Source organism: Oncorhynchus nerka, linkage group LG24 (assembly GCF_034236695.1).
Source record: "Oncorhynchus nerka isolate Pitt River linkage group LG24, Oner_Uvic_2.0, whole genome shotgun sequence".
NCBI classification, from domain to species: domain Eukaryota; kingdom Metazoa; phylum Chordata; class Actinopteri; order Salmoniformes; family Salmonidae; genus Oncorhynchus; species Oncorhynchus nerka.
Genome location: NC_088419.1, coordinates 39,346,099 through 39,372,156, shown reverse-complemented (window position 1 = coordinate 39,372,156; position 26,058 = coordinate 39,346,099). Strand labels below are relative to the sequence as shown.

At 42.4% G+C, this 26,058-nt stretch overlaps 1 protein-coding gene across 4 annotated transcripts in view; it reads left to right on the top strand.

Moving 5' to 3' along the window:
- The window catches only part of LOC115107967 (serine/threonine-protein phosphatase 2A 56 kDa regulatory subunit gamma isoform-like), a 40,354-nt gene extending 15,141 nt beyond the window's left edge, over positions 1 to 25,213 (top strand). For 3 of the 4 annotated variants that reach the window (XM_029631796.2, XM_065008889.1, XM_029631798.2), the window contains 13 exons: positions 15,770 to 15,969; positions 18,247 to 18,357; positions 18,447 to 18,539; positions 18,644 to 18,774; positions 18,912 to 18,971; positions 19,079 to 19,187; positions 19,363 to 19,416; positions 19,629 to 19,799; positions 19,899 to 20,026; positions 20,198 to 20,299; positions 20,387 to 20,459; positions 20,810 to 20,920; positions 22,300 to 25,213. In XM_029631796.2, coding sequence (XP_029487656.2) covers positions 15,770 to 15,969; positions 18,247 to 18,357; positions 18,447 to 18,539; positions 18,644 to 18,774; positions 18,912 to 18,971; positions 19,079 to 19,187; positions 19,363 to 19,416; positions 19,629 to 19,799; positions 19,899 to 20,026; positions 20,198 to 20,299; positions 20,387 to 20,459; positions 20,810 to 20,920; positions 22,300 to 22,434 — 1,478 coding nt within the window. In that variant the 3' untranslated portion in view covers positions 22,435 to 25,213. Of the gene's footprint in view, positions 1 to 15,769; positions 15,970 to 18,246; positions 18,358 to 18,446; positions 18,540 to 18,643; positions 18,775 to 18,911; positions 18,972 to 19,078; positions 19,188 to 19,362; positions 19,417 to 19,628; positions 20,027 to 20,197; positions 20,300 to 20,386; positions 20,460 to 20,809; positions 20,921 to 22,299 lie in introns of all 4 variants that reach the window. The other variant, XM_029631797.1, reaches the window with a different exon arrangement.
- The last annotated feature ends 845 nt before the right edge of the window (positions 25,214 to 26,058 follow it).

The following is a 26,058-nucleotide window of genomic DNA, read 5'->3' as shown; positions in this document are numbered from 1 at the left end:
TGTGTGTGTGTGTGTGTGTGTGTGTGTGTGTGTGTGTGTGTGTGTGGGGGGGGAGGTGGACAAGAATGTTGTGATTTACCATCTGTAGCTTTTTAGTGTACTTTGGAGATAAACAGTTTTGAAAGTAAAGCCTGCTTTAGGAGACAGGGAAGGGTGTCTTTTATCTTTGTCTACGTAACTGGGGTGTATTTTGAGCAGGAAAAGGTTGTGCGTGTTTGTCCTATGAAAATTACTAGGATCGCTTAGTGAGAGACAGCGATGGGAGGGGGGCTAGTTTTACTGCCTTCTGCCTCTCCCATCCCCCACCAAGACTGCTGACGTCAAAGGAAGTGAGGTCACAGCCGTTTGCATGTGTTTAGTGTTACCCTAAAGCGGCAGTGCCCTTTGGCTATGTTCTGTCTTGCAGTCCTCCCTTCGCAGTGGAAATGGTTTCTTTTTCATACGTCCCCTCGGTGTTACACTAGCTTTTGAAGGGGAAAATTAGTACAACAGTAGCAGACGCAGACTATCGTGTGCGTGACTTTTGAGATGAATAAATTGATTTTGCTTCTGGGTTGACTGTATCAGAACACCGTAGATATCAACATAAATTGTCCCCTGTTAAATGTAGGCCCCACATAAGCGGAGATGAACACTTCAAGTCAGTGTGTGTCTACTGTCATTGCCTCCTGTAATAATCCTGTTTGGTTTCCTTGTTGCAATATGAGTAAATGTTTATAGATACCATACTATGTGCTGATGGGGACACTACACTTATCTCGTTTGATTATGCACATACAGTACCAGTCAAAAGTTTGGATACCTACTCATTCAAGGTTTCTTCTTTACTTTTACTGTTTTCTACATTGTAGAATAATAGCAAAGACCATCAAACTATTTTTATTTTACCTTTATTTTACTAGGCAAGTCAGTTAAGAACAAATTCTTATTTTCAGTGACGGCCTAGGAACAGTGGGTTAACTTCCTGTTCAGGGGCAGAACGACAGATTTTGTACCTTACCTTGTCAGCTCGGGGATTTGAACTTGCAACCTTTCGGTTACTAGTCCAATGCTCTAACCACTAGGCTACCCTGTAACCAAAGTGTTAAAACAAATAAAAATATGAGATTCTTCAAATAGCCACCCTTTGCTTTAATAACAGCTTTGCACACTTGACATTTTCTCATCCATGAGGTTGTCTCCAGGAATGCATTTCAATTAACATGTGTGCCTTGTTAAACTTGTGAAATTTCTTTCAGGGGTGGAATACAGAAGATGTCCCTATTTGGTAAAATACCAAGTCCATATTATGTCAAGAACAGCTCAAATAAGCAAAGAGAAATGTCAGTCCATTACTTTAAGACCTGGTCAGTCAATCTGGAAAATGTCAGACTAAGTTTCTTCAAGTGCGTTCGCAAAAACGATCAAGCGCTCTGATGGAAACTGGTCTCATGAGAACCGCCACATGAAAGGAAGACCCAGAGTTTCCTCTGCTGCAGAGGATTTAGTTCATTATATTTGCCAGCCTGAGGAATTGCAGCCCAAATAAATGCTTCAGACTTCAAGTAACAGACACATCTCAACATCAACTGTTTAGAGGAGATTGCGTGAATCAGGCCTTTGTGGTCGAATTGCTGCAAAGAAACCACTACTAAAGGAGACCAATAAGAAGACTTGCTTGGGCCAAGAATCACAAGCAATGGACATTAGACTGGAAATCTCTTTTGGTCTGATGAGTGCAAATTTGTGATTTTTGGTTCCAACCGCTGTGTCTTTGTGAGACTCAGAGTAGGTGAACGGATATTCTCGGCATGTGTGGTTACAACGGTGCAGCATGGAGGTGTGAGCGTGCTTTGCTGGTGGTACTGTCTGCAATTTATTTAGAATTCAAGGTACACTTAACCACCATGGCTACCACAGCATTCTGCAGCGATACGCCATGCCATCTGGTTTGCGCTTAGTCCCACTATCATTTGTTTTTCAACGGGACAATGACCAACACATCTCCAGGCTGTGTAAGGGCTATTTGACCAAGAAGAAGAGTGATGTAGTGCTGCAGCAGATGACCTGGCTGGCACAATCACGCGACCTCAACCTAATTGAGAGGGTTTGGGTTGAGTTGGACCGCAGAGTGAAGAAAAAGCAACCATCAAGTGCTCAACATATGTGGGAGCTCCTTCAAGAATGTTGGAAAAGCATTCCAGGTGAAGCTGCTTGAGAGAATGCCAAGAGTGCAAACTGTTATCAAGGCAACAGGTGGCTACTTCGAGAATCTAAAATTGAACATTATTTTGATTTGTTTAACCTGTTTTTGGTTGCAACATGATTCCATATGTTATTTCATAGTTTTGATGTCTTCACTATTCTACAATGTAGAATATATTAAAAAAATAAAAACCCTTGAATGAGTAGGTGTCCAGACTTTTGACTAGTACTGTAAATTATGCTAAGACACCTGCGACCTCAATGTCATTACATTTTTTGTGGGGTTAATGCATTAAGCATCAGCACTCGTTCAAATATTCATAGAAGCTAATGGCTACTGGCACTGTTGCGAATAGTTTAGTGAGACACTGCAGCAGTGACACTGCCATTTTGGCTTCGAGGTGGGGACTTGTTACTATACCTAGTCATGAGAAATGCATGTATGCCATTATTTGTCATCTAAATGGTGCAAACATTCAAAGCAGTTTGTTTAGGGAGGGCACTTCACACTTTCATCTTGGCCTAAAGTATTGAGAGTAGGCACTTCTAGCCACACTACGGGCCTGTTGCAGAGACTCAGTTTAAGCTTGTTACTGGAGTTAAACGTTTTTTCAACAGACTTTCCACTGCAAGTGCCTTGGCTGAATCTGGGTCTGTGCAACAACCACCCTTCAGATGTGCTTGTGTTCACTGGGAGTTCTGATGAAGCGGATCCTTGATCTCTTGCCTTTTACATCCGTCAAATGTTCAGATGCTTTCTCTTAAACTGTAAATGCCTGTGGGGGCATAAAGGCCATGTGCCCGTGTCTGTCTGTTAGCTGTGTGTGGCGCCACAGCGCATCCCTTGAATGTTTTAGGCGTGTTGAGAAACCCTAATGCTGTTGTAAGGAGAGCAGGGGTACGGTAGGCATGGAGGATCATAGGACAACCGTGTTAGCGCAACATGTGCCTCAACACACCGGACACCGGCATTTACCGTAGCAGGAGCAGTGTTGGGAAACAGGAGATTGACAGGGACATGTTAGAACAGGGCTGTCAGGTAGTGTGTTTTTACTTTGTGAAAAACATAGGTTTAGGCTTAGTTATGTTATGAAATTTTCCAGTTTGGCCAATCATTAGGGTTGGTGCACTACTCATATTTCATACGCAAATGTATTACATTTTGAGTGAAATGCTAGATTTGCTGTGTTCTATGATCAACAGCCCCCGTCCCAGTTTGCTCAACCTTTTCTTCAGGATTTTCTATGGGGTTGCGTCAGAAAAATGGGTTCTAGTAAAAAAAAGTATCCCGTTCCATAGGGAAACGGGTACCATTTCGGACACAGCCTCTTGGTCATGCTGTGGGAACTGGGAAAATCTGACATTGCCAGGCAGTTTTTTTTTTTTTTCTCTGTGATAAGGTTTTGTGCTTGGTGTGATGTTATTGTTGGATGTTCAGTCTCCCTCCTCCAGTATCTCATGTGTTTTTGTGTTGGGGCTTAGCCTATATCCAGCATATCTGTATACACTCCCCTACATATGTGTTTGGACAGTGATGCTATTCTCTCTTCCAACTTTTAGGAATTGACATCAAATGTTTCATGAGGTGACTGTACAGATTGTCACCTTTTTATTTAACCTCTCTGGGATATGCCAGGGAAAATGCAGAGCGCCAAATTCAAATAAATTACTATAAAAATCAAACTTTCATTAAATCACATGCAAGATAGCAAATTAAAGCTACACTCGTTGTGAATCCAGCCAACATGTCAGATTTCAAAAAGGCTTTTCGGCGAAAGCAAACGAGGCTAACTATCACAAATGGTAATTTTGTTCGATTAATTCCGTCTATATATACACTGCTCAAAAAAATAAAGGGACCACTTAAACAACACAATGTAACTCCAAGTCAATCACACTTCTGTGAAATCAAACTGTCCACTTAGGAAGCAACACTGATTGACAATAAATGTCACATGCTGTTGTGCAAATGGAATGGACAACAGGTGGAAATTATAGGCAATTAGCAAGACACCCCCAATAAAGGAGTGGTTCTGCAGGTGGTGACCACAGACCACTTCTCAGTTCCTATGCTTCCTGGCTGATGTTTTGGTCACTTTTGAATGCTGACGGTGCTTTCACTCTAGTGGTAGCATGAGACGGAGTCTACAACCCACACAAGTGGCTCAGGTAGTGCAGCTCATCCAGGATGGCACATAAATGCGAGCTGTGGCAAGAAGGTTTGCTGTATCTGTCAGCGTAGTGTCTAGAGCATGGAGGCGCTACCAGGAGACAGGCCAGTACATCAGGAGATGTGGAGGACGCCGTAGGAAGATAACAACCCAGCAGCAGGACCGCTACCTCCGCCTTTGTGCAAGGAGGAGCACTGCCAGAGCCCTGCAAAATGACCTCCAGTAGGCCACAAATGTGCATGTGTCTGCTCAAACGGTCAGAAACAGACTCTATGAGGGCCTGACGTCCACAGGCGGGGGTTGTGCTTATAGCCCAACCCGCCCGTTCCCCAGACCTGAATCCAATTGAGCACATCTGGGACATTATGTCTCGCTCCATCCACCAACGCCACATTGCACCACAGACTGTCCAGGAGTTGGCGGATGCTTTAGTCCAGTTCTGGGAGGAGATCCCTCAGGAGACCATCCGCCATCTCATCAGGAGCATGCCCAGGCGTGGTAGGGAGGTCATACAGGCACGTGGAGGCCACACACACTACTGAGCCTCATTTTGACTTGTTTTAAGGACATTACATCAAAGTTGGATCAGCCTGTAGACCTCCATGGGTTGATAAATATGATTTCCATTGATAATTTTAGCGTGATTTTTGTTGTCAGCACATTCAACTATGTAAAGAAAAAAGTATTTAATAAGAATATTTAATTCATTCAGATCTAGGATGTGTTATTTTAGTGTTCCCTTTTTTTGAGCTGTGTGTGTGTGTGTATGTATGTATGTATGTATAATATATATATATCCGAAATGTCCATTTATTTGGCGCCTTTGATCCAGAAAAACACTGGTTCCAACTTGCTCAACGTGACTACAAAATATCTCAAAAGTTACCTGTAAACTTTGCCAAAACATTTCAAACTACTTTTGTAAATTAATGTAAATAATCTATAAAATTAAAGACTGGATGATCTGTGTTCAATACAGGAAGAAAACAAACTGTAGCATGCTTTCTGGTCTCGCGCCTCTATCTAACAGTACACTTCAAATGACCCTTGTTCAAGATGGCTGTACTTCTTCATTACACAATGGAATAACCTCAACCAATTTCCAAAGACTGACTTCCAGTGGAAGTGATAGGACTTGCAAGAAGGTCCCTTAGAAATCTGGATTCCCAATGAAAACGCATTGAAAAGAGTGACCTCAAAAAGAAAGAAAATAATAATATATATATATATATATATATATGAATGGTTTGTCCTCGGTTTCACCTGCTAAATAAGTTCTGTTATACTCAGACATGATTCAAACAGTTTTAGAAACTTCAGTGTTTTCTATCCAAATCTACTAATAATATGTATATCTTATCTTCTGGGGATGAGTAGCAGGCAGTTGAATTTGGGCATGCATTTCATATAATAATTTATATATCTAGTCCCCCATTTTAAAGAAGTCATATGTGTTTGGACAAATTTCACATAAATGCTGACCACACCGCGAGTGTTGCAAAATAAATGTACTCAAGTCAAAAGTTTGGACACCTACTCATTTCAGGGTTTTTAATATATCTTTACTATATTCTACATTGTAGAATAATAGCTGCCCACTGCACTGAGGCTAGGTAACACGGTCACCACCGATAAATCCATGATTATCGAAAACTTCAAGCATTTCTCAACGGCTGGCCATGCCTTCCGCCTGGCTACTCCAACCTCGGCCAACAGCTCCGCCCCCCCGCAGCTACTCGCCCAAGCCTCTCCAGGTTCTCCTTTACCCAAATCCAGATAGCAGATGTTCTGAAAGAGCTGCAAAACCTGGACCCGTACAAATCAGCTGGGCTTGACAATCTGGACCCTCTATTTCTGAAACTATCTGTCGCCATTGTCGCAACCCCTATTACCAGCCTGTTCAACCTCTCTTTCATATCGTCTGAGATCCCCAAGGACTGGAAAGCTGCTGCAGTCATCCCCCTCTTCAAAGGGGGAGACACCCTGGACCCAAACTGCTATAGACCTATATCCATCCTGCCCTGCCTATCTAAGGTCTTCGAAAGCCAAGTCAACAAACAGGTCACTGACCATCTCGAATCCCACCGTACCTTCTCCGCTGTGCAATCTGGTTTCCGAGCCGGTCACGGGTGCACCTCAGCCACGCTCAAGGTACTAAACGATATCATAACCGCCATCGATAAAAGACAGTACTGTGCAGCCGTCTTCATCGACCTTGCCAAGGCTTTCGACTCGGTCAATCACCGTATTCTTATCGGCAGACTCAGTAGCCTCGGTTTTTCGGATGACTGCCTTGCCTGGTTCACCAATTACTTTGCAGACAGAGTTCAGTGTGTCAAATCTGAGGGCATGCTGTCCGGTCCTCGAAGTCTCTATGGGGGTGCCACAGGGTTCAATCCTCGGGCCGACTCTTTTTTTTTTTTTGTATATATCAATGATGTTGCTCTTGCTGCGGGCGATTCCCTGATCCACCTCTACGCAGACGACACCATTCTATATACTTCCGGCCCGTCCTTGGACACTGTGCTATCTAACCTCCAAACAAGCTTCAATGCCATACAACACTCCTTCCATGGCCTCCAACTGCTCTTAAACGCTAGTAAAACCAAATGCATGCTTTTCAACCGATCGCTGCCTGCACCCGCACGCCTGCCCAGCATCACCACCCTGGATGATTCCAACCTTGAATATGTGGACATCTATAAGTACCTAGGTGTCTGGCTAGACTGTAAACTCTCCTTCCAGACTCATATCAAACATCTCCAATCGAAAATCAAATCAAGAGTCTGCTTTCTATTCCGCAACAAAGCCTCCTTCACTCACGCCGCCAAACTTACCCTAGTAAAACTGACTATCCTACCAATCCTCGACTTCGGCGATGTCATCTACAAAATTGCTTCCAACACTCTACTCAGCAAACTGGATGCAGTTTATCACAGTGCCATCCGTTTTGTCACTAAAGCACCTTATACCACCCACCACTGCGACTTGTACGCTCTAGTCGGCTGGCCCTCGCTACATATTTGTCGCCAGACCCACTGGCTCCAGGTCATCTACAAGTCCATGCTAGGTAAAGCTCTGCCTTATCTCAGTTCACTGGTCACGATGGCAACACCCATCCGTAGCACGCGCTCCAGCAGGTGTATCTCACTGATCATCCCTAAAGCCAACACCTAATTTGGCCGCCTTTCGTTCCAGTTCTCTGCTGCCTGTGACTGGAACGAATTGCAAAAATCGCTGAAGTTGGAGACTTTTATCTCCCTCACCAACTTCAAACATCCGCTATCTGAGCAGCTAACCGATCGCTGCAGCTGTACATAGTCTATCGGCAAATAGCCCACCCATTTTTACCTACCTCATCCCCATACTGTATTTATTTACTTTTCTGCTCTTTTGCACACCAATATCTCTACCTGTACATGACCATCTGATCATTTATCACTCCAGTGTTAATCTGCAAAATTGTAATTATTCGCCTACCTCATGCCTTTTGCACACAATGTATATAGACTCCCCTTTTTTTCTACTGTGTTATTGACTTGTTAATTGTTTACTCCATGTGTAACTCTGTTGTCTGCTCACACTGCTATGCTTTATCTTGGTCAGGTCGCAGTTGCAAATGAGAACTTGTTCTCAACTAGCCTACCTGGTTAAATAAAGGTGAAATAAAATAAATTAAAATAGTGAAGACATCAAAACGATGGAATCATGTAGTAACCAAAAAAGTGTTAATCAAATCAAAATATATTTGAGAATTCAAAGTAGTCATTCTCTCAACCAGCTTCACCTCGAATGCTTTTCCAAACCTTTTGACTGGTACTGTACATGTTGTACATGTCAATCATTGCACCCACACTGCTCACATCCGTCTGCGTAGCCAGGCGCTAAAATATAACTTGGTTCTATATGTGAAGCTTGTTGCGCTGAAAGTCCCATCTCCTCATTGGTTTTTAGGAGTATATACCCATGTGGGTGATTGAAAGATGAACGGAGGTCCACACTCCAGTCTAGTTGGTAGTGGTAATGCACCTGAAAGTTGGTTACCAACTGCCATATAAAGTCCAAAAAACAAGAAGCCTGAAGGAAGAGAGATTACTAAAAACTAACTGTTTACTGTTTTATCTGTGGATTAATTGTCGGAGTAGAGGACCTAGTGCATTTCAGGTAAAATAACAACCCAATGTTTATATCCCAGGACAAATTAGCTAGCAATAGCAAGCTAGCTAGCTAAATTGCCATAAATGTGTTTCGACCTGTCCCCAAATTAATATAGTTGGTTCATAATTTGTTTTGTTATTTCAACCTGCGTGTCCTGATCGCGTCTGTTGGGGGTATGCAAAATCAAAATGTGCGCAATGGCGCACGGTCTGTTCAGCATGTTAGTGTACCATATTCCCAGCACGCAATGACTACATCAAGCTTGTGACTCCACAAACTCGTTGGATACATTCGCAGTTTGTTTTAATTCTGTTTTGGGGCATGTTTTGCGCAATAAGTACTGACCTTTAGGTTACTGGCCCAATGCTCTTCACTGCTAGGCTACCTGCCGCCAGGGTCCCTCTAACTTTCTCACTCATCACCATTCACAATTGTCATTGTTATCCGTATTCATGGTAGGAAACACATTCATGCTTACATACAATAAAAATGACTAAAATGACACCATTATTTATCGTTCACTTCCTATTGGACAAAACATAATCTGAAACGCAACCAAAACAAGCTTTAAATGTACCAAACAAGTTTGTAGAGTCACAAGCTTGATAGTCATTGTGTGTAAGGAATATGGGACCAAATAATACACTTTTTACTTCTTTAATAAATACTTTCATACATTTTCAAATGGGGGACTAGATGTATAAAGTGCTTTTGTTTCTAAACAGTAAAGCACTGATGTCTGAAAATTCAGGAGTTTAGAGCCATATTTAAATATTAGTGTCACTGTCCAAATACATAGGTAGTGTAGATGCCTTGATCTCCATTAACTTGTGTGTCAGAACAGGGTTCCATTTTGGATAACTGCATCTTCAAGTCTAAGCTAGCCAGGCATGGTTAGGCTACCCATCATGCGAGTGTAGTTTAGCCAAAAACAACAACTTCCCTGGGTATTGCTATCTGTGGGATTAGAATTGTCATCTGCGGCCATATGTATCAAGTGCTGATCTATCATCGGGGCCCACTGTCCATACATTTGTGATCTAAAAGGTACAACTCATCCTAGAGCAGTGCTCCTGGTCTCTTGCCTGTCTCAGTGGTGATGGTGATGCATAGATGGAAGTAGTCAGATACAGGTGGGTCAGTAAAGCACTAACCTACGCTGACAAGTTGGAAAAAAATGAACGGCAGACGTTTCATAAAGAAACATTTGTCTACTTGAACAGGATAAAAGCAACATTCTGAGTGGTTTACCAGAATGCATCTGTGTCCTCTGCAGATTGGCATGGCTGTGTAGTGTACGAGGCTGCTTTGTTCTAAACCTTGATTTCTGTCCGGCTGTTTTTGTGGTCGGTCATCACGTGCACAGAAGGCTGCTGCTCGGCAATGATGAATGTGCAATAGCTAGCTATCTACATGAGGTGAGCGTTCATCCTGCAAAATGAGACATAACGAGTGGCTATTTGTGAGTTAATGGTTCTGTGGTGGCTGTCACGCTCTGTTCTCCTGGAGCATGTTTGAAAGTGTTTTACATTTTGTATTCATTCAGCAAGCACTGTTGTCAGGAGTGCCTCAGGGTCTGAGACTGCCTACTATTAGAGTATCAATAATTTGCTCATTCCCATTCTGTGCATGTTATTTTACACTTTTTTAGGAAGCTGCTGCCCACCCTCCCCCTCATCACATTTCTTATGTATCTGCTGCTCAACCTCCCCCTTCACGTTTCTCTCTTTACTCACTGTCTTCTGAACCTTCAACCAATTTGATCAACATGATGTAGCCTATGTTTCTGCCTCAAATTTCTGAACAGAAATAAAAACCCAGTGGCTATTTGAATTGACAATCCAAAAATAAATATGTTTTGTAGGGGGATTTAGGCTACAACCTTCTCTGTTGTAACTAAGGATATTGCAGTAGCATAATATCCTTAGTCTACATATTGTTTTGCCACAAAGCAATCTGTTTTAAGCACTAGTGTTGTACTTTAGGGCTGGGAAATGCCAGGGACCTCACGAAACGATATTATCATGATACTTGGGTGTGATGTGTTGCGATGGTGGTTTTTATGTGATTAGCACAGCAAATAACACCACAGAGCTAGTGCGACGGCCACATTGTTTACATCAAAAGTTAGTGGGGTATTTACTGCTGCTCGCTATCAACAAAAGTCTGGTCTCTTTGTACCCCCGTTGAGGCCAATGAGTAGTCACTTTTACTCAACATTCTAATAGTAATAAATACATTTCATGTATGCTACGGGGAGAATAATATTTTGCTTGTGTTTATGAAGGTCTTGGGTAACATAAGGAAAAAATCAATCTAAACTACCATTTTCATCAGTTTGTTACTGTACGCTGTTTGTTGCCGTGTGCTCACTTGTGGAGCGCATGGAACATGTTGAGTTACTTGGCAATGGTAAGTGTTTTGGAAATCTCAGAATATGCTCTTTCTGATACTATATATAAATGTAACCGTTTTACCTGCATGTGATGTTTCGATTGACATGTCCTCTTAACTGCTTGAAATTCTAACATGCGTGTGTTAAATAGACTTAGTGAAAAGTCAAGGATGGTGGGGACATAAATACATTTTAAATGTTAAATTAATATTGGGTCAAAATGAGCCCTTTGGCCTTCATAGTGTTAAAATAAAAACGTACTGTAGTTTTAACTTCTTGGTGACAGGGGGAAGTATTGAGTAGCTTGGCTGAATAAGGTGCCCAGAGTAAACTGCCTGCTACTCTGTCCCTGATGCTAATATATGCATATTATTATTAGTATTGGATAGAAAACACTCGGAAGTTTCTAAAACTGTTTGAATGATGTCTGTGAGGTATAACAGAACTCATATGGCAGGCGAAAACCTGAGAAAAATCACACCAGGAAGTGGGAAATCTGAGATTTGTAGTTTTTCAACTCTTTGCCATTCCAATATACAGTGTAAATGGGGTCATATTGCACTTCCTAAGGCTTCCATTAGATGTCAACAGTCTTTAGAACTTTGTTTGAGGCTTCTACAGTGAAGTGGGGGCGAATGAGAGGGGATTGAGCCAGGTGTCTGGCAGCAGCCTCGATCTCAGTGGCGCGCATTCACATGAGCGGTAGCTCTCGTTCCATTGCTTTTCTACAGACAATGGAATTCTCCGGTTGGAAGATGATTGAAGATTTATGATTAAAAGATTATTGAAAATGTATGATTTAAAAACAGCCTAAAGATTGATTCTATACTTAGTTTGACAAGTTTCTGTGACATGTAATAACTTTTTGTCCAACGTTCGGCTGGACCTGAACGCGTGTTTGGATTTGTTTACCAAACGCCCTAACAAAAGAAGCTATTCGGACATAAATGATGGATATTATCGAACAAAACAAAATTTATTGCGGAACTGCGATTCCTGGGAGTGCATTCTAATGAAGATCATCAAAGGTAAGTGAATATTTATAATGCTATTTCTGACTAATGTTGACTACACAAAATGGCGGATATCTTTTTGGCTGCTTTATCTTTTTGTTTTTGTTGCTTTTTCCGTAACGTGTTTTTGAGCGGTTGCAACAGCGGTTGCATTAAGGAGAAGTATATCTCGAATTCCATGTAAAGTATTTCTGTAAATTGATGTGGCTCTCTGCACAATCACCGCATGTTTTAGAACTACTGAACCTAACGCGCCAATGTAAAAGGAGATTTTTGGTATAAATATGCACTTTAGCGAACAAAACATACATGAAGTCTTATGCGTGTCATCTGATGATCATCAAAGGTTAGTGATTCATTTTATCTCTTTGTGCTTTTTGTGACTCCTCTCTTCGGCTGGAAAAATGACTGGGTTTTTCTGTGACTTGGTGGTGACCTAACATAATCGTTTGTGGAGCTTTCGCTGTAAAGCCTTTTTGAAATCACACTGTGGCTGGAATAACGAGAATTTTATCTTTTAAAATGGTGTAAAATACTTGGATGCTTGAGGAATTTTAATTGAGATTTTTGTTGTTTTGAATTTGGCGCCCTGCACTTTCACTAGCTGTTGGCGAGGTGGGACGCTACCGTCCCTCATAACCTCTCTGGGATAATGAACCGCTAGCTTGCTCTAGTCATGTATTATCGACCACCTTACGAGACCTAGACAGTGGTTTGTTTACAGTAAAGCTAGACTATACAGATGCTAGCACTGACACCTTGTGGTGTTAATTTTGAACTGCACACAAGGATGGTACATAATATTAACTATATTTCAAGCAGCATTTGGCGATTTTTTTTATTTATTTATTTATTTATTTATTTTTTGTATTTTGCAATTAAATCAAATTAACCTTAAAATATTCCTCTCTACACACCCTCACGATTGTGGTATTTGCTAATAATGTCTCCTGTGTGTCACCCCTTAAGGCCTACTTTCATTACGAGGGTAAGGCTAGCTACAGATTTCACACCAAATAATGTGATTTAACCAAAACGGGATTCTCAATGTCAGTGTCCAGTTGCAGGGGTTCCGTTTTTAAATTAGAAAATGCCCCAGTAATTAAATTTGTTTTTGCTCCATGGAGTAATCCAACAATGTATACGCGGTCTCATTGATTGAGACCGGTGGGTCCACCCTAAAGTGCCACATTTCATGACACTCGCCTAGCTCTTACAATGAGAGAATATTTGAAATAGACAAGATGGTGGCGTACACGTTGTTTGATTACTTCATGGGACAAATATGTATTTATTTTAGTAACCGAGCATTTTCTAAGTTAAAATGGGCCCCCTGCAACTGGACATGGACATTGAGACTCCTGTTTCCGTGAATTGAGAACAAAGATAATATCGCCAATACCAGGTTAGTTGAAACATCTGACGTTTTGTGTAGGCAAACCTGTAACTCCCAGTATAATGGATACCAACATTTTGGGGTTAAATCACATTATCTGGATTTAACATCTGTAGCTAGGGTAGGGCTTGCACAAATACATTTCATGACTGCATGTACAGTAGCTGGCGAAGTCAAATCGGTTATTCTTCCACACAGTTAGCCTCATAAAACGAAAAACCCACACACTCATCTTTCCAATATCAGCCTTTTTCTTTTTTTAATTAAGTTACCATCAAATGATTCCTACACACTTTACCTTAGATGTGAGTGCTTTTACTATGTCTAATATCATTTTAAAATGGAGAACTGTTTACATTTAGTTGAGAAATGTATGAGTTTATTAGTCCTGTTTCAGTATAGAAATGACAAGCCACATGCATTGCACATGCCCACAAGGTCAATACTAATCCCATCAGTTAAATTACCATAAAATTCACTATACTGAAGTCAAAGAATGAACACTTTCATATCATGCAAAGACCACCACCTACAGTGTTCGGCCACTTGAATTTTTCCACATTTTGTTAGGTTTGTCTTATTCTTCTGAAGTTAATTAAATAAAGCGATTTCCTCATCTATCTACACACACTACCCCATAATGACAAAGCGAAAACAGGTTTTTGTAATGTTTAGCAAATGTATTACAAATAATAAACACCTTTATTTACGTAAGTATTTAGACCCTAGAAATTGAGCTCGGGTGCTTCCTGTTTCCATTGATCATCCTTGATGTTTCTACAACTTGGCGTCCACCTGTGGTCAATTCAATTTATTGGACATATAATTTGGGAAGGCACACCTGTCTACATAAGGTCCCCACAGTGGATGTCAGAGCAAAAACCAAGCCGTGAGATCAAAGGAATTGTCCGTAGAGCACTGAGACAGGATTGTGTCGAGACGGATCTGGGGAAGGGTACCGGGACATTTCTGCAGCATTGAAGGTCCCCAAGAACACAGTGGGAATGTTTTTCAGGGCAGGGACTGGGAGACTAGTCAGAATCAAGGGAAAGATGAGCGGAGCAAATAGGGAGAGATCCTTGATAAACCTGCTCCAGAGCGCTCAGGACCTTAGACTGGGGCCAAGGTTCACCTTCCAACAGGACAATGATTCTAAGCACCCATCCAAGACCACACAGAAGTGGCTTCGGGACAAGTCTCTGAATGTTCTTCAGTGGCCCAGCCAGAGCCCGGACTTGAACCCGATCAAACATCTCTGGAGAGACCTGGAAATAGCTGTGCAGCAACACTCCCTATCTAATCTGAGGATCTGCAGAGAAGAATGGGAGGAAGTCCCCAATTACAGGTGTGCCAAGCTTGTAGCGTCATACCCAAGAATACGCCAGACTAATCGCTGCCCAAAGTGCTTCAACAAGTACTGAGTAAAGGGGCTGAATACTTATGCAAATGTGATATTTCAGTTTATTTAAATTGCAAAAATTTCTAAACCATTTTTTGCTTTGTCATTGTGGGGTATTTTTTAGATTGATGGGGGAATTATTTATTTGTATTTATTTACAAGAAAAAGGAGGCAGCTCTTGGGAACTGTGGGGAGGATATTTGCCTGGCGGTTGGGAGCTTTGGCCGGTGGCTGATGGTTCGGGTCCTTGTTTTTGACCTTGTGGGAGATCTGTCTACGTGCCCTTGAGCAGGGCGTTGACCCTGGTTGCTTCTGTGTGTCGCTCTGATGTGAGTCTGTTAGATGACTAATGTGGTGTAGTTGTTGAGCGCTTTCACTGCAAGTATGTTTTAAATAATAATAATAAAACATTTAGAAAAACTTACCGTGTGCTTGCTACACGTCATCCTGGCGCCGCCACCTCCTGCGGCTAACGTTACTATCCGTGCAGGCACTGCATCCCGCTGCCATTCTTTGGGAAATCTTAACTTTTTAATTTTGAAAAATAGATTCCTTCCCGGTCGTAAGGACGATCCCACCTGTGAATAATATGGTCAATTGCACAGTTTGACCTTGAAAACAACTAGACTGTTTACACACCAGCAATTCTTTGGGTTCCAGGAATCACTTCTGCTGATCCTCAAAGCAATTAAAAGATGTACAGTTATGCTGCCATATCGTAACCTTAATTGCTGGAAAATAACACTTACTTTGACTGCTTGTCTGCCCCCCTGCTTTGACCATGTTTGCAATGAAAAAATAACATTGCTGCTTCGACTACCTGTCTGTCTTTGTGTTTGATATGCTGCTTTTAGCTTGCCTCCTGAAAAAACATGAAATCACTATATTGGGAAGAAGGGTCCAGGAAAAGTTGGAACCCCAGCCTCCATTTCATTATTTTGCCTATAGCCTGTGCTGCAAATTTGTTTGTTCTGCGTATTTTGTCAAGCAGTGAAAAGGAATTTCCCTCGTGAGGCGACAACGTATGAATCTGACTCTCTCTCCCCCTCCTAGATGTCCCTGCGGCGGAGCAGGAAAAGCTGTTTGTCCAGAAGCTGCGTCAGTGCTGTGTCCTCTTTGACTTTTTGTCGGATCCTCTGAGTGACCTGAAATGGAAGGAGGTGAAGCGGGCTGCGCTCAGCGAGATGGTGGAGTACATCACCCACAACAGGAACGTCATCACAGAGCCCATCTACCCAGAGGTGGTGCACGTGGTCAGTAGACACACAGTGGACAAGGCCTTGTCTCATGCACTTACAAATGCCTATCTTGCCGTTTCCCTTCCATGCTGATTGTGTGGTGAACATAGGACTAGTCACAACGACATTGATTCTGTCCTCATAAACTTGCTATTAATGGCCACCAGAGACAACCCAGTGTTCCCCTAGAGGTCTTGTCCTGGGTCAGGTGTAGGTAGACCTAATAAGCCCCTCATACAAACAAATATTTTGTTCATGGTTCTGTCTCTGGCTTTATTGACGTCATAACCTCAATCACAAAAGCTATAAACCATTTCAATCAATTCAACTGTCAGAAGCTATTATAAAAATAAATGGTTGAGGTTGCCTGTTGCAGGTTATTTCAGTTCTATTTAGATCTTGTATTTTGGTTCCTGAGGCGTAGGGAATGGGACGTGCCTATCAGATGAACTATGTGAACCCAGGGTATGACAAAATACAATTGCTTTAAGGCATCTGCATGCTTCCCAGCCCAAACAGTTCAGAAGAGTGCGTTCATATATTATGGTGACGTTTTGGACTTCGGTGAAGTTTGGTGCTGACATCCTACTCCCTTTCGTCGGTGATTGGTCAACAGTAGGGATTCTTCAGTCTTTGTCATTCAACGAGAGACGACCTCGTTCTCATGCACATTTTTTCATTGAGAAATACTGCACCATGTAACATTAGTCAGATGTAAAAATGTGTGATTTTAAGATCTAAATGGCAAAAACGTCAATGATTGACAGATTTCTTGAGTTGTCATAGATTAATAATGACTATTTTAATGAAGTGTACACTGGCTTCGGTCTCTCAGAAAGGACAAACAGTACTTGCTGCTTTTTTTCTAGTTTCTCAAGCCAAGGTCTTTTTAAGGGAGTATGTGAGCACACTCGTTCGGTTTGCCTAGCCAACTTCGGCTAGCCGCCAGCTGAATTGAAGCATACTGAAGCCTTTACACTCACTGGACTTAAATCTTATCGGTTAGCTCTAGGCCTCTTATCTACCAGTATTAACTTGCTAGCTGTTATCAGCCAAGGGCTACTACTGTGGCCTGAATCTGTTTGGTGTTAATTGGTGTTTGTCATCATGGGTTCACCTACCTCTAACAGATATAGCTTCCTCGTTGTCCCTTCAGTTCAGCCCTGGTTAGCAGGCCAGGCCGCCTACTACCTGTAGCTGAGTGAATGAAATACTGAGTCTGTGGGGTAGTCTAAATGTAAATGAGTCCAGTGTGGACATGGCTGCAGATGTTAAGTGCTGCCTGTGTGCCTGTCAGCCAGCCAGGTCTGAATTAAAGCCTTTGATGTTTATCAAAGCAGGCCTCAATGCTACGCAGGAAACCGAGGATGATCGAGGTGCAAATTTTCCTGATCCTGTCTCTATTTGATCAGTGCAGCAGAAAATGCAAGGCTGCTGCCAAATCGGCATAACAATGTTCTTGGTTTACTTTAGTTCTCCCCTTCTTGCCCCTTCACTTTGAAGTGTTCACTGCTTTTAACATCAAAGTATGGAGAGAGATGGACGAAGTGCACTGTAAAAGGTGTTCTTTATGGTTATAATAGGCCACAATGGACAGCTCTTTGATAAGTGCGCTATTGTTAGACGTATCCGCTTCAGATTGGTAAAGCACTCCCTGTTCATGTGCCTTGGTGGTCCATTAGACTGACAGTGACACACTCGGAAAATAAAATGGGTTCTCAGAACGTAAACATTGACAAGTGAGTGCACGCTAAGCTCAGGCCTGCAAGGGGTGTGGCGGGATATAGTGTTCTCTGAGGGGTGGGAAAAGGCTGTGAGATAAAGAGAAGCCTGCGTCTACTCTGACAGACGGAGTGATGAGGGATGTCTGCTGCTTATTCGTTATGGGAGATTGAGAGACTGGTGAAAAGAAAGCAACTATCTAGGCTACTTGTTTTTTTTTGACGAGCTGGAGAGCGAGAGGCCAGGTAAATGTCATCTTGACGGTCGTGTCATTTCTTCCTCCTCTGTCTAGTCTGCAGCAGTAGTGGTTTGTGCTTCATCTTTTGGCTGCGTTGACAGAAAATGTTTTGAAATCTAAAAATGAGCACATAAATGAACAGGCTGATGGGTGAAGAGGTCCGATGAAAGTCTGTACCGTTATCTTCTATTTAGTTTGATACACATTAATCAAAATGTCCGTTTTCACGTTTGTGTGCCGGCGCTAATCTTTGACCCCTCTCATGATAATTTTTTTCAATAGCTCTAATGTGTGGCGTTTTGTGTAGTGACTTGTCTGTCTCTGTCCTTCAGTTTGCAGTGAACATGTTCAGGACGTTGCCTCCATCGTCCAACCCCACAGGGGCGGAGTTTGACCCGGAGGAGGATGAGCCCACGCTAGAGGCAGCGTGGCCACACCTACAGGTACACACACACACACACACACACGCACGTGAATAAACACACACTGTTTCACACCAGTGATGTGTACACCTCTGCTCCTCTTTCTCCAGCTCGTCTACGAGTTCTTCCTCCGGTTTCTAGAGTCTCCAGACTTTCAACCAAATGTAGCCAAGAAGTATATCGACCAGAAATTTGTAATGCAGGTAAGCACGGGTCCTTTCTCACTGGAAGTAAAGCAACATGGGATGTGATGTTGTCTGTGTGTGTTGTGAACAGGTGTTGTAAGGTCACTGTGTTGTCGCCACAGCTATTGGACCTGTTTGACAGTGAAGACCCCAGGGAAAGGGACTTTCTAAAGACCACTCTGCATCGCATCTATGGCAAGTTCCTGGGCCTGAGAGCGTACATCAGGAAACAGATAAATAACATATTTTATAGGTGAGTAAATAGCCCTAATACAGCACTGTGAGATTAGTTATATGTTGGCAATGTTTTTAAATGATCATTAATTTCACTAGTCTGTTTCGCTTGGGTCTTTGGTAATTTTAATTGATAGAACTGTCATTTCTTTGCAGCTTCATTTATGAAACGGAACATCATAATGGAATAGCAGAGTTATTGGAAATATTAGGAAGGTATGTCAATTTGTAATTATTTCAAATAGTTTTTGTGCCTACGTTGTTTTGCCAATCTCCCCGTATTAGATTAGCTGATCACAACCCTTTTGTCTTTCTGTTTGCAGCATAATCAATGGGTTTGCCTTACCATTGAAAGAGGAGCACAAGATATTCCTGTTGAAGGTGTTGCTGCCTTTACACAAAGTCAAGTCCCTTAGTGTCTATCACCCGCAGGTATAGCATCTAGAGCCATTACTGTTAAAGAAGCCTTAGGCCTACTTTAGAACAAAACCTTTTGATATAGGCCTACGGTGTTATAGGTTGGAATACATGTTCATTCCAGTTCTAGTCAGCGTTGTTAACATGATAGTTGTAGTTAATATGCTCTTTTGTGTCTGTCTCTTTCTAGCTGGCGTACTGTGTGGTGCAGTTTCTAGAGAAGGACAGCACCCTCACGGAACCGGTAAGACCTCTTCCAGTTCGCTGGGCAAGAATCACCAGTCCCAGTACACTGTTTGAGATTAGTACATTGCTCCAATGCTGGTTCAGTTATCATGTGTAAATCATCTCCATAGGCAGTGATGGCTCTGTTAAAGTACTGGCCAAAGACCAACAGCTCTGTGTGTGACTAGTTAGTGCAGTGTTAAAGTATGGCTCTACTCTTCTCACCTACAGACAGTGATGGCTCTGTTGAAGTACTGGCCAAAGACCCACAGTCCAAAGGAGGTGATGTTCCTCAACGAGCTGGAGGAGATGTTGGACGTCATCGAACCCTCTGAGTTTGTCAAGGTCATGGAGCCCCTCTTCAGACAGCTGGCCAAGTGTGTGTCCAGCCCACACTTCCAGGTGTGTTATGTTGTTTGCTCAAGTGTTGTGCGTTGCGTGCGTGTGTTAGTGGTTATGTGTGCTAAGACGTTACCTGACCAAGGATTCCTCATGTGTCAGGTGGCAGAGAGAGCGCTGTACTACTGGAACAACGAGTACATCATGAGTCTGATCAGTGACAATGCCGCCAGAATCCTCCCTATCATGTTCCCCTCGCTTTACCGCAACTCCAAGACCCACTGGAACAAGTGAGTCACTCGGCTAACAACTAACTACCACTATGGAGCTTGCCTCTCTTTTTGCCTATTGGTTTTCCGCCCTATTATAAGGAAGTTAACAACCGTATGTTTTATTGTTATGCATTCCTGGGTTCATACGAATTTGTGTGTGCGTGTCTCTCTGCATGTCTGTGTGTACAGGACGATCCACGGTCTGATCTACAACGCCCTGAAGCTCTTCATGGAGATGAACCAGAAGCTATTCGACGACTGCACACAGCAGTTCCGAGCAGAGAAGAACAAGTAAGAAGCCTTAAACTTACAACATCCACCCACGTGTTGCCCATGACTTTGAAATGACTGTTCCCCTGTCGTCGTGTGTGTGCGCAGAGAGAAGGCCAAGTGGAAAGAGCGAGAAGAAGCGTGGGTGAAGATCGAGAATCTGGCCAAGTCCAATCCTCAGGTGAGCATGCATCGTCACTATTCGTCTCTGTGCGGGCATGTTACTCCAGCCCCGGTGTCTCTTCCCCTCTCAACCCAGTAGTACTGCGCCTAGTCCCTCATCTCAGGACAGAACAGCCCAGGCAGCAACAGATAAATGGATGTACGCTATGGCTGTACTCTGTGTATTGCTCAGAGCCCAACAACCACTTAGCAGAACTGGACACACAGCCATCATATATTTTGACCAAATTATCTAAAAAGGTATATTTATTATCTTTGGTTCTGGGAGTCCTTCACCTCTTTCTCTTGCTGGTTTTACTTCCTGGTGTCTCATTATAATCCTCCCCCCTTTCACTCTCCCATGTTTAGTTCCTGGTGTACGTGGACCAGTCAGGCCTGGGTAGTCCCATGGAGACAGACGGACCAATGATAGAGGACTTCAACATGCTGAAGAAGACTATAGAGGAAGAGGCCACACAGGTACTTTGGGTGTGGGACTGTGTGTTCCTTTCCTGCTGACCACCTCCATGCTGTCGTGTGTTCACGTGAACGTCCAGAGCAGTGTCCTCTTCACTGTGTGAAATGTAGCACCAGTGTGACATTAGTAGAACTAATCTTGTGGATCCTCTCGCACCTTGTTGCAGTTTTTAAATATGTGGAGAGACAGACGTGTGTTTGAACAGGAGCAGGGTAGCATGGGCCCTGGTCAAAAGTAGTTCACTACGTGGGGAATAGTGTGCAATTTGGGATGTAGTCTAGGTTGTAGGTGAAGAACAGGTTCAGGGAGAGGGCTGAGTGCCGCACTTATTGACAGGATCAGATATAGGCAGGCTCACATTTTAAAGGCAGTGGAGAGCTTACATGAATTAATTAAACACCGTACTCTAGTGTACACCCTACAGCAGTTGTTTTCAACCTGTGGTCCGCAGGGGTACTGCAAGTGGTATACAAATGATTGTATAAAAAAATAATAATAAAGTTTTTTTTTCCCAAAAACATGTTTGGAGTATTAATAGTATTATAAGCTTTTTTACATATCACATATTTGTTTATTATAATAATAATAAGCCTTTAATTTGTTACATTCACCGCAAATATTTACAAAATATGACTGCCAAGATATTTTATGTAAAAAAATATATACATGTTTGACTCGTCGAATGATTGTCCTCGAGAGCTTTTGACAGTGATTTGGTGGTCCCTGGAAAAGGCTGAGAACCGCTGTCCTACAATGCACAGCATAGTGTACACTTCCTACTAGACTACTACATGTCTAGGAGGGTTTAGTGATCACTGATGGATTGGGCTGAGTTAGCGATACAGTATGAGTCACTTTGAGTTGAGATCTCGTCAAGACGTGATGGACCTAGTGAAACTTGTTATTTGAATTTTGGCGGCACTGAAGAGTATTAAGGACTAGAGAACGTTTGTTTTGAGGGGGTGAACTCACTCTGTGTAACTGTTCCTTTGTCTCTTGGTGCAGAGGAGCCAGTATGGGTGTGTGACCAGTCCAATGCTTTGATTACACCAGGCACCATCTCTAACGATAAACTGCTGGACATAATTTGTTTTTCAATGGGGGGAGGAGACGAGGATACATTCAGCAACTTAGCGGTCGACGACTATGAGTCCCATGTTTATGCAAATTAGCAGCAACCAATAACCAATCGGGGGAGGGTCTAGTTAGCTAGCTTCGGCACTGTGCTGGATAGGCCAACAGCCAACGTGAAGTTGTGCATGCTATTTGGAAAATGCACCCAAAAATGAGAGTGCTTGGCAATTTCTTACTATTTTGGAGCTTTTGGTGTAACTGGACTATGCTTATCTGTTCTCTCTCTGTTCCTGCCTGTCCCTGATAGCTCCAGAGGAACGAGCGTAAGGAGCGTCCGCTGGTCAGGAGGAAGTCTGAGCTGCCTCAAGACATTTCCACCGTCAATGCCCTGGAGACACACCGGAGGGCCGAGGACATGGTAACACCACACGACGGCCACTAGAGACCACACACAGTACAGTCCGATTCACACTGACAGTCCGATACGGACGGAAGGACACGACAGACGGACCAGCACAGAAGAGAAGAGAACAGAATGACCTGGCTGAAAAAATCTGGAGCTCAAATCAAATCAGCACAACTCTACTTAGCCCAGTCCAACTATGACAGTTGATCCCCAGTCCACTCCAGCCCTGCGCAACAGATGTCAATGGCACAGGACGTTATGGCATGACCAAACATGACATCGTTTCCCTCGCCCCACCTCCCTATCCCTCTGTTCTGCTCTCACTGTCTTGTAAAAGCGCTCTAGGGTGCAGTGGTGCCCCCTTCTGGTAATTTCTCTCAGGTTTTCTTTTCTTGTTTTTATTTGTTGGTTTGTTTCTGTTCTTTTTCTCTCATTAATGATGTCATGTGCTTTGGAAATCCGACTGGCGAATAGACATGTATTATAGGCACATGCTGTACGTAATGGGCGAAGGAAGAAGCAGCTTGGTTGAAGACCACTTTTTATTTTCTTCCCATCTATCTCTACTTGAGCATAGAAAGGAAAGCGCCGTACTTCTTCCTCAGAGCCCCATTACAGCTGCTTTTGCCATGAGCTTTACCCTTCTCTCTCTGTGTGCATTTTTCTTTGTTCTGCTATGATTGGATAGGAGGAGAAGCAATGGGGACAGACGGCGGACTGTCTGTTGGTCAACAGACGTTGTAATGGAGTTGTGGGGATTTAAATGTGCTGGCCTGAGGAAGGTTGAGGCTGAGGGACAGGAAGGGGTTCTTCTGTCCTCGACTGGATATCTGCTGGTCTGTACAAACATAGTTTGGTGCCAACTTCACTTTTTTTTTTTTTATCTGAATGATATTTTAGGCAATAAGTTGACCCACGTTGCAGTGTGTTTGGGTTGTTCACACAATGGTCAATGGTTTTCTGGATCCATTGGAGTTTACTGTCCATGTAAAAACAAAAGACACAGACTCCGTCTGTGTACTTCACAATCCCCATCAGTCTTTCAGTCCTCATTAATATTGATCAATGTTATCCAACTCCTGTCATGTTATTGATGTGAAAACTCCAAGGTCTAATTTTATAGTTCAGTGTTTACAGACTCCCATTTTGAGTTTTAGTGTGTGAGAGTGGGACAAGAGGAACTGAACTGGGCTACACACAGAGGAATACTCATCGCTGGTTTTTCTACTCTTCATAACCAAAACTCCTTTCTTTCTGATGTTGCTGTTATGTGTTAGCAAGTAGTAGGCTAGTTCAGTCATAAAGACCATTCTGTCTGGAGAAACCGAGTCGAATTTGAACACAAGCCTTTCTTTTCATAGTGCCTTTATTGTACATGGGGGACATCGGCTTAACTGGGAAAAAATAGAAGACTAACGTTATTTGAAGGCCAAACCATGTTAAATTCATCATTAGCTTCCTAACAGACCAGAGAGAGAGAGACACGTCGAAACACACTGCCCCAGAGTATTGTTAAATCTACAAAGCTGATGATGGTCAAGCTAGAGAGGAGTGGAGTAGCCCCAATGACTTAACATGGAAGGAAGGACTTCCTGATTTTTAAAACATGAACAATAAAAATATCCAAAATGAGTCAGTCATGCTGTGTGGTCTGCTCGGTTCTGTCAGTCCCTCTGTGTGCCCGATGAATAACGTGTATAGAAGGATGCTTCCCAATTAACCTCTAATTCCCCGTTCCATTTAGGATCTATCCCAAATGGCAACTTATTCCCCTAGAGCCCTATAGACCTTGATCAAAAGTAGTGCACTATATAGGAAATAGTGTGCTATTTGAGATTCTATCAAGAGTATTGATGTCTGTTGCAGTACCATTGTTTGCACCCCCAGACAGACAAGAACTCTGGCTGTATCCCTGTAGAGAAGCTCACCATCCAGGTGGTGCTGCTGTGTATGTTTGTGTGTGTGAGACTGCTTCGGGATGCTTGCAGGGTCTATTCCTTTGCCTGCGAATTCTATTATTTGCCTGTTCAAATTGAATGTGCAAATGGTAGATTTACTGCCATGATCACGTTTTGTGGTTTCTTTTTTTAAGAAATAACATTCACCCATATATGCCATCCCCTTCCACTCCCAACTATTTTGCTGTACAATTACTAAAAGGAAGTCTAGAGTGCTTTATAGATGGCACAAACAACTGGATGGCTCCAGGGTTGTGGTCAATTCACTTACAATTTCATAAATTAAGGAAGTAAACTTAAATTCCAATTCATTGCTTCTCAAAGAAGAGAATTGGCTCTTCAGTTGACTTCCTGAATTGACAAAGTAGAATGGTTCCCAACCCTGTCTGTTCCAATGTCCTGAGAACCGAGGACTTCACTTTGGTGATATCAAATGGCTTTAATATTATAGTTTCGTTGGAGCCCTCTTTATATTTTACATAAAGCACTTTTTTTTTTTTTTAAATAATAATACTGCAAGTGTCCTTTTGGTAGACATCCTGTACTAAATGGCTTAATCTACTATTGTACATATAATGTACTTTTATTTGATCTGTATATTATTAAATGGTAGATGCCCCTGTGTACATACAGGAAACAAAGGTTATTAGCTACTGCAGACAGTTTGGATGTGGCACAGACTACAATATGTGACTATTTTGCATTTAGAGCAGTTAAGAATTTGAATTATAATATTTTTTTATCGCTTTGTAATTAAACAATTTGTTTTACAGCATTTAAAAAATGTGAAGTGATCCCATATTAGCATTTTGTGAGCGTTTTTATAAATAAAAAAAACAGCTGTGTACATCAACATATATGGTAAATAAAGAATGTGTTTTTTATATTTTCATCCAAGAACAGCTATTGAGTGCATTCATGATTTGCCTCATTCCTCCTTGACTAGCCTTGGAACCCCATGAGACGAGATCAGAAAGGATGGCCACGGGAGACTACTCCTTGATGGATTGCATCTCCTATCCCTCTTATTTAGTTCGGTATCCGTGGACACAGATCACTTATCAAGGTTTCAGTCTCAAATCTCCATCACTCAAAATCTGGAGATGACCTTTTTAATACATCTCTACACCACAGCACATCAACCCTGAGAGAATATTTACAAATCAAACACCAGACCTGTTTGTATTGGCTCTACCAAGCCTACCATTTAGAATGAGCCCATGGGTACGATTTTAGCCTGCAGTCATGATGTGTTGTATGAGGCATTTCATTTAACCTTTATTTAGGTAGGCATAGTCAGTTGAGAACAGATTCTTATATACAATGATGGCCTGGCAAAAGTCCTCTTGCGGGCACTGGATGGGATTAAAAATGTATTTAAAAAAAATTAAAATAACAAAACATCAAGTGAGACGACACTACATAGAGACCTAAAATGACAACATAGCATGGCAGCAACAGTTATTAGTATTTGACACCCCTAGTGTCTTATAATCAAATGCTTAGGCTTGTATTCTATACTGGTAGGAGGATATTGGAATGTAGGCAATTATTCTCACTTTCTTACACCACCTGCAATTTCCGATGCAAGCAAGCATTTTCCTAGTTTTGAAACGGGGCCCAGGATCAAGCTGCTAGACTAGAGATTCCTACTGTAACTCTGCTACCATCTTGTGGTTTAAAACGGTCACTTTAATACTGA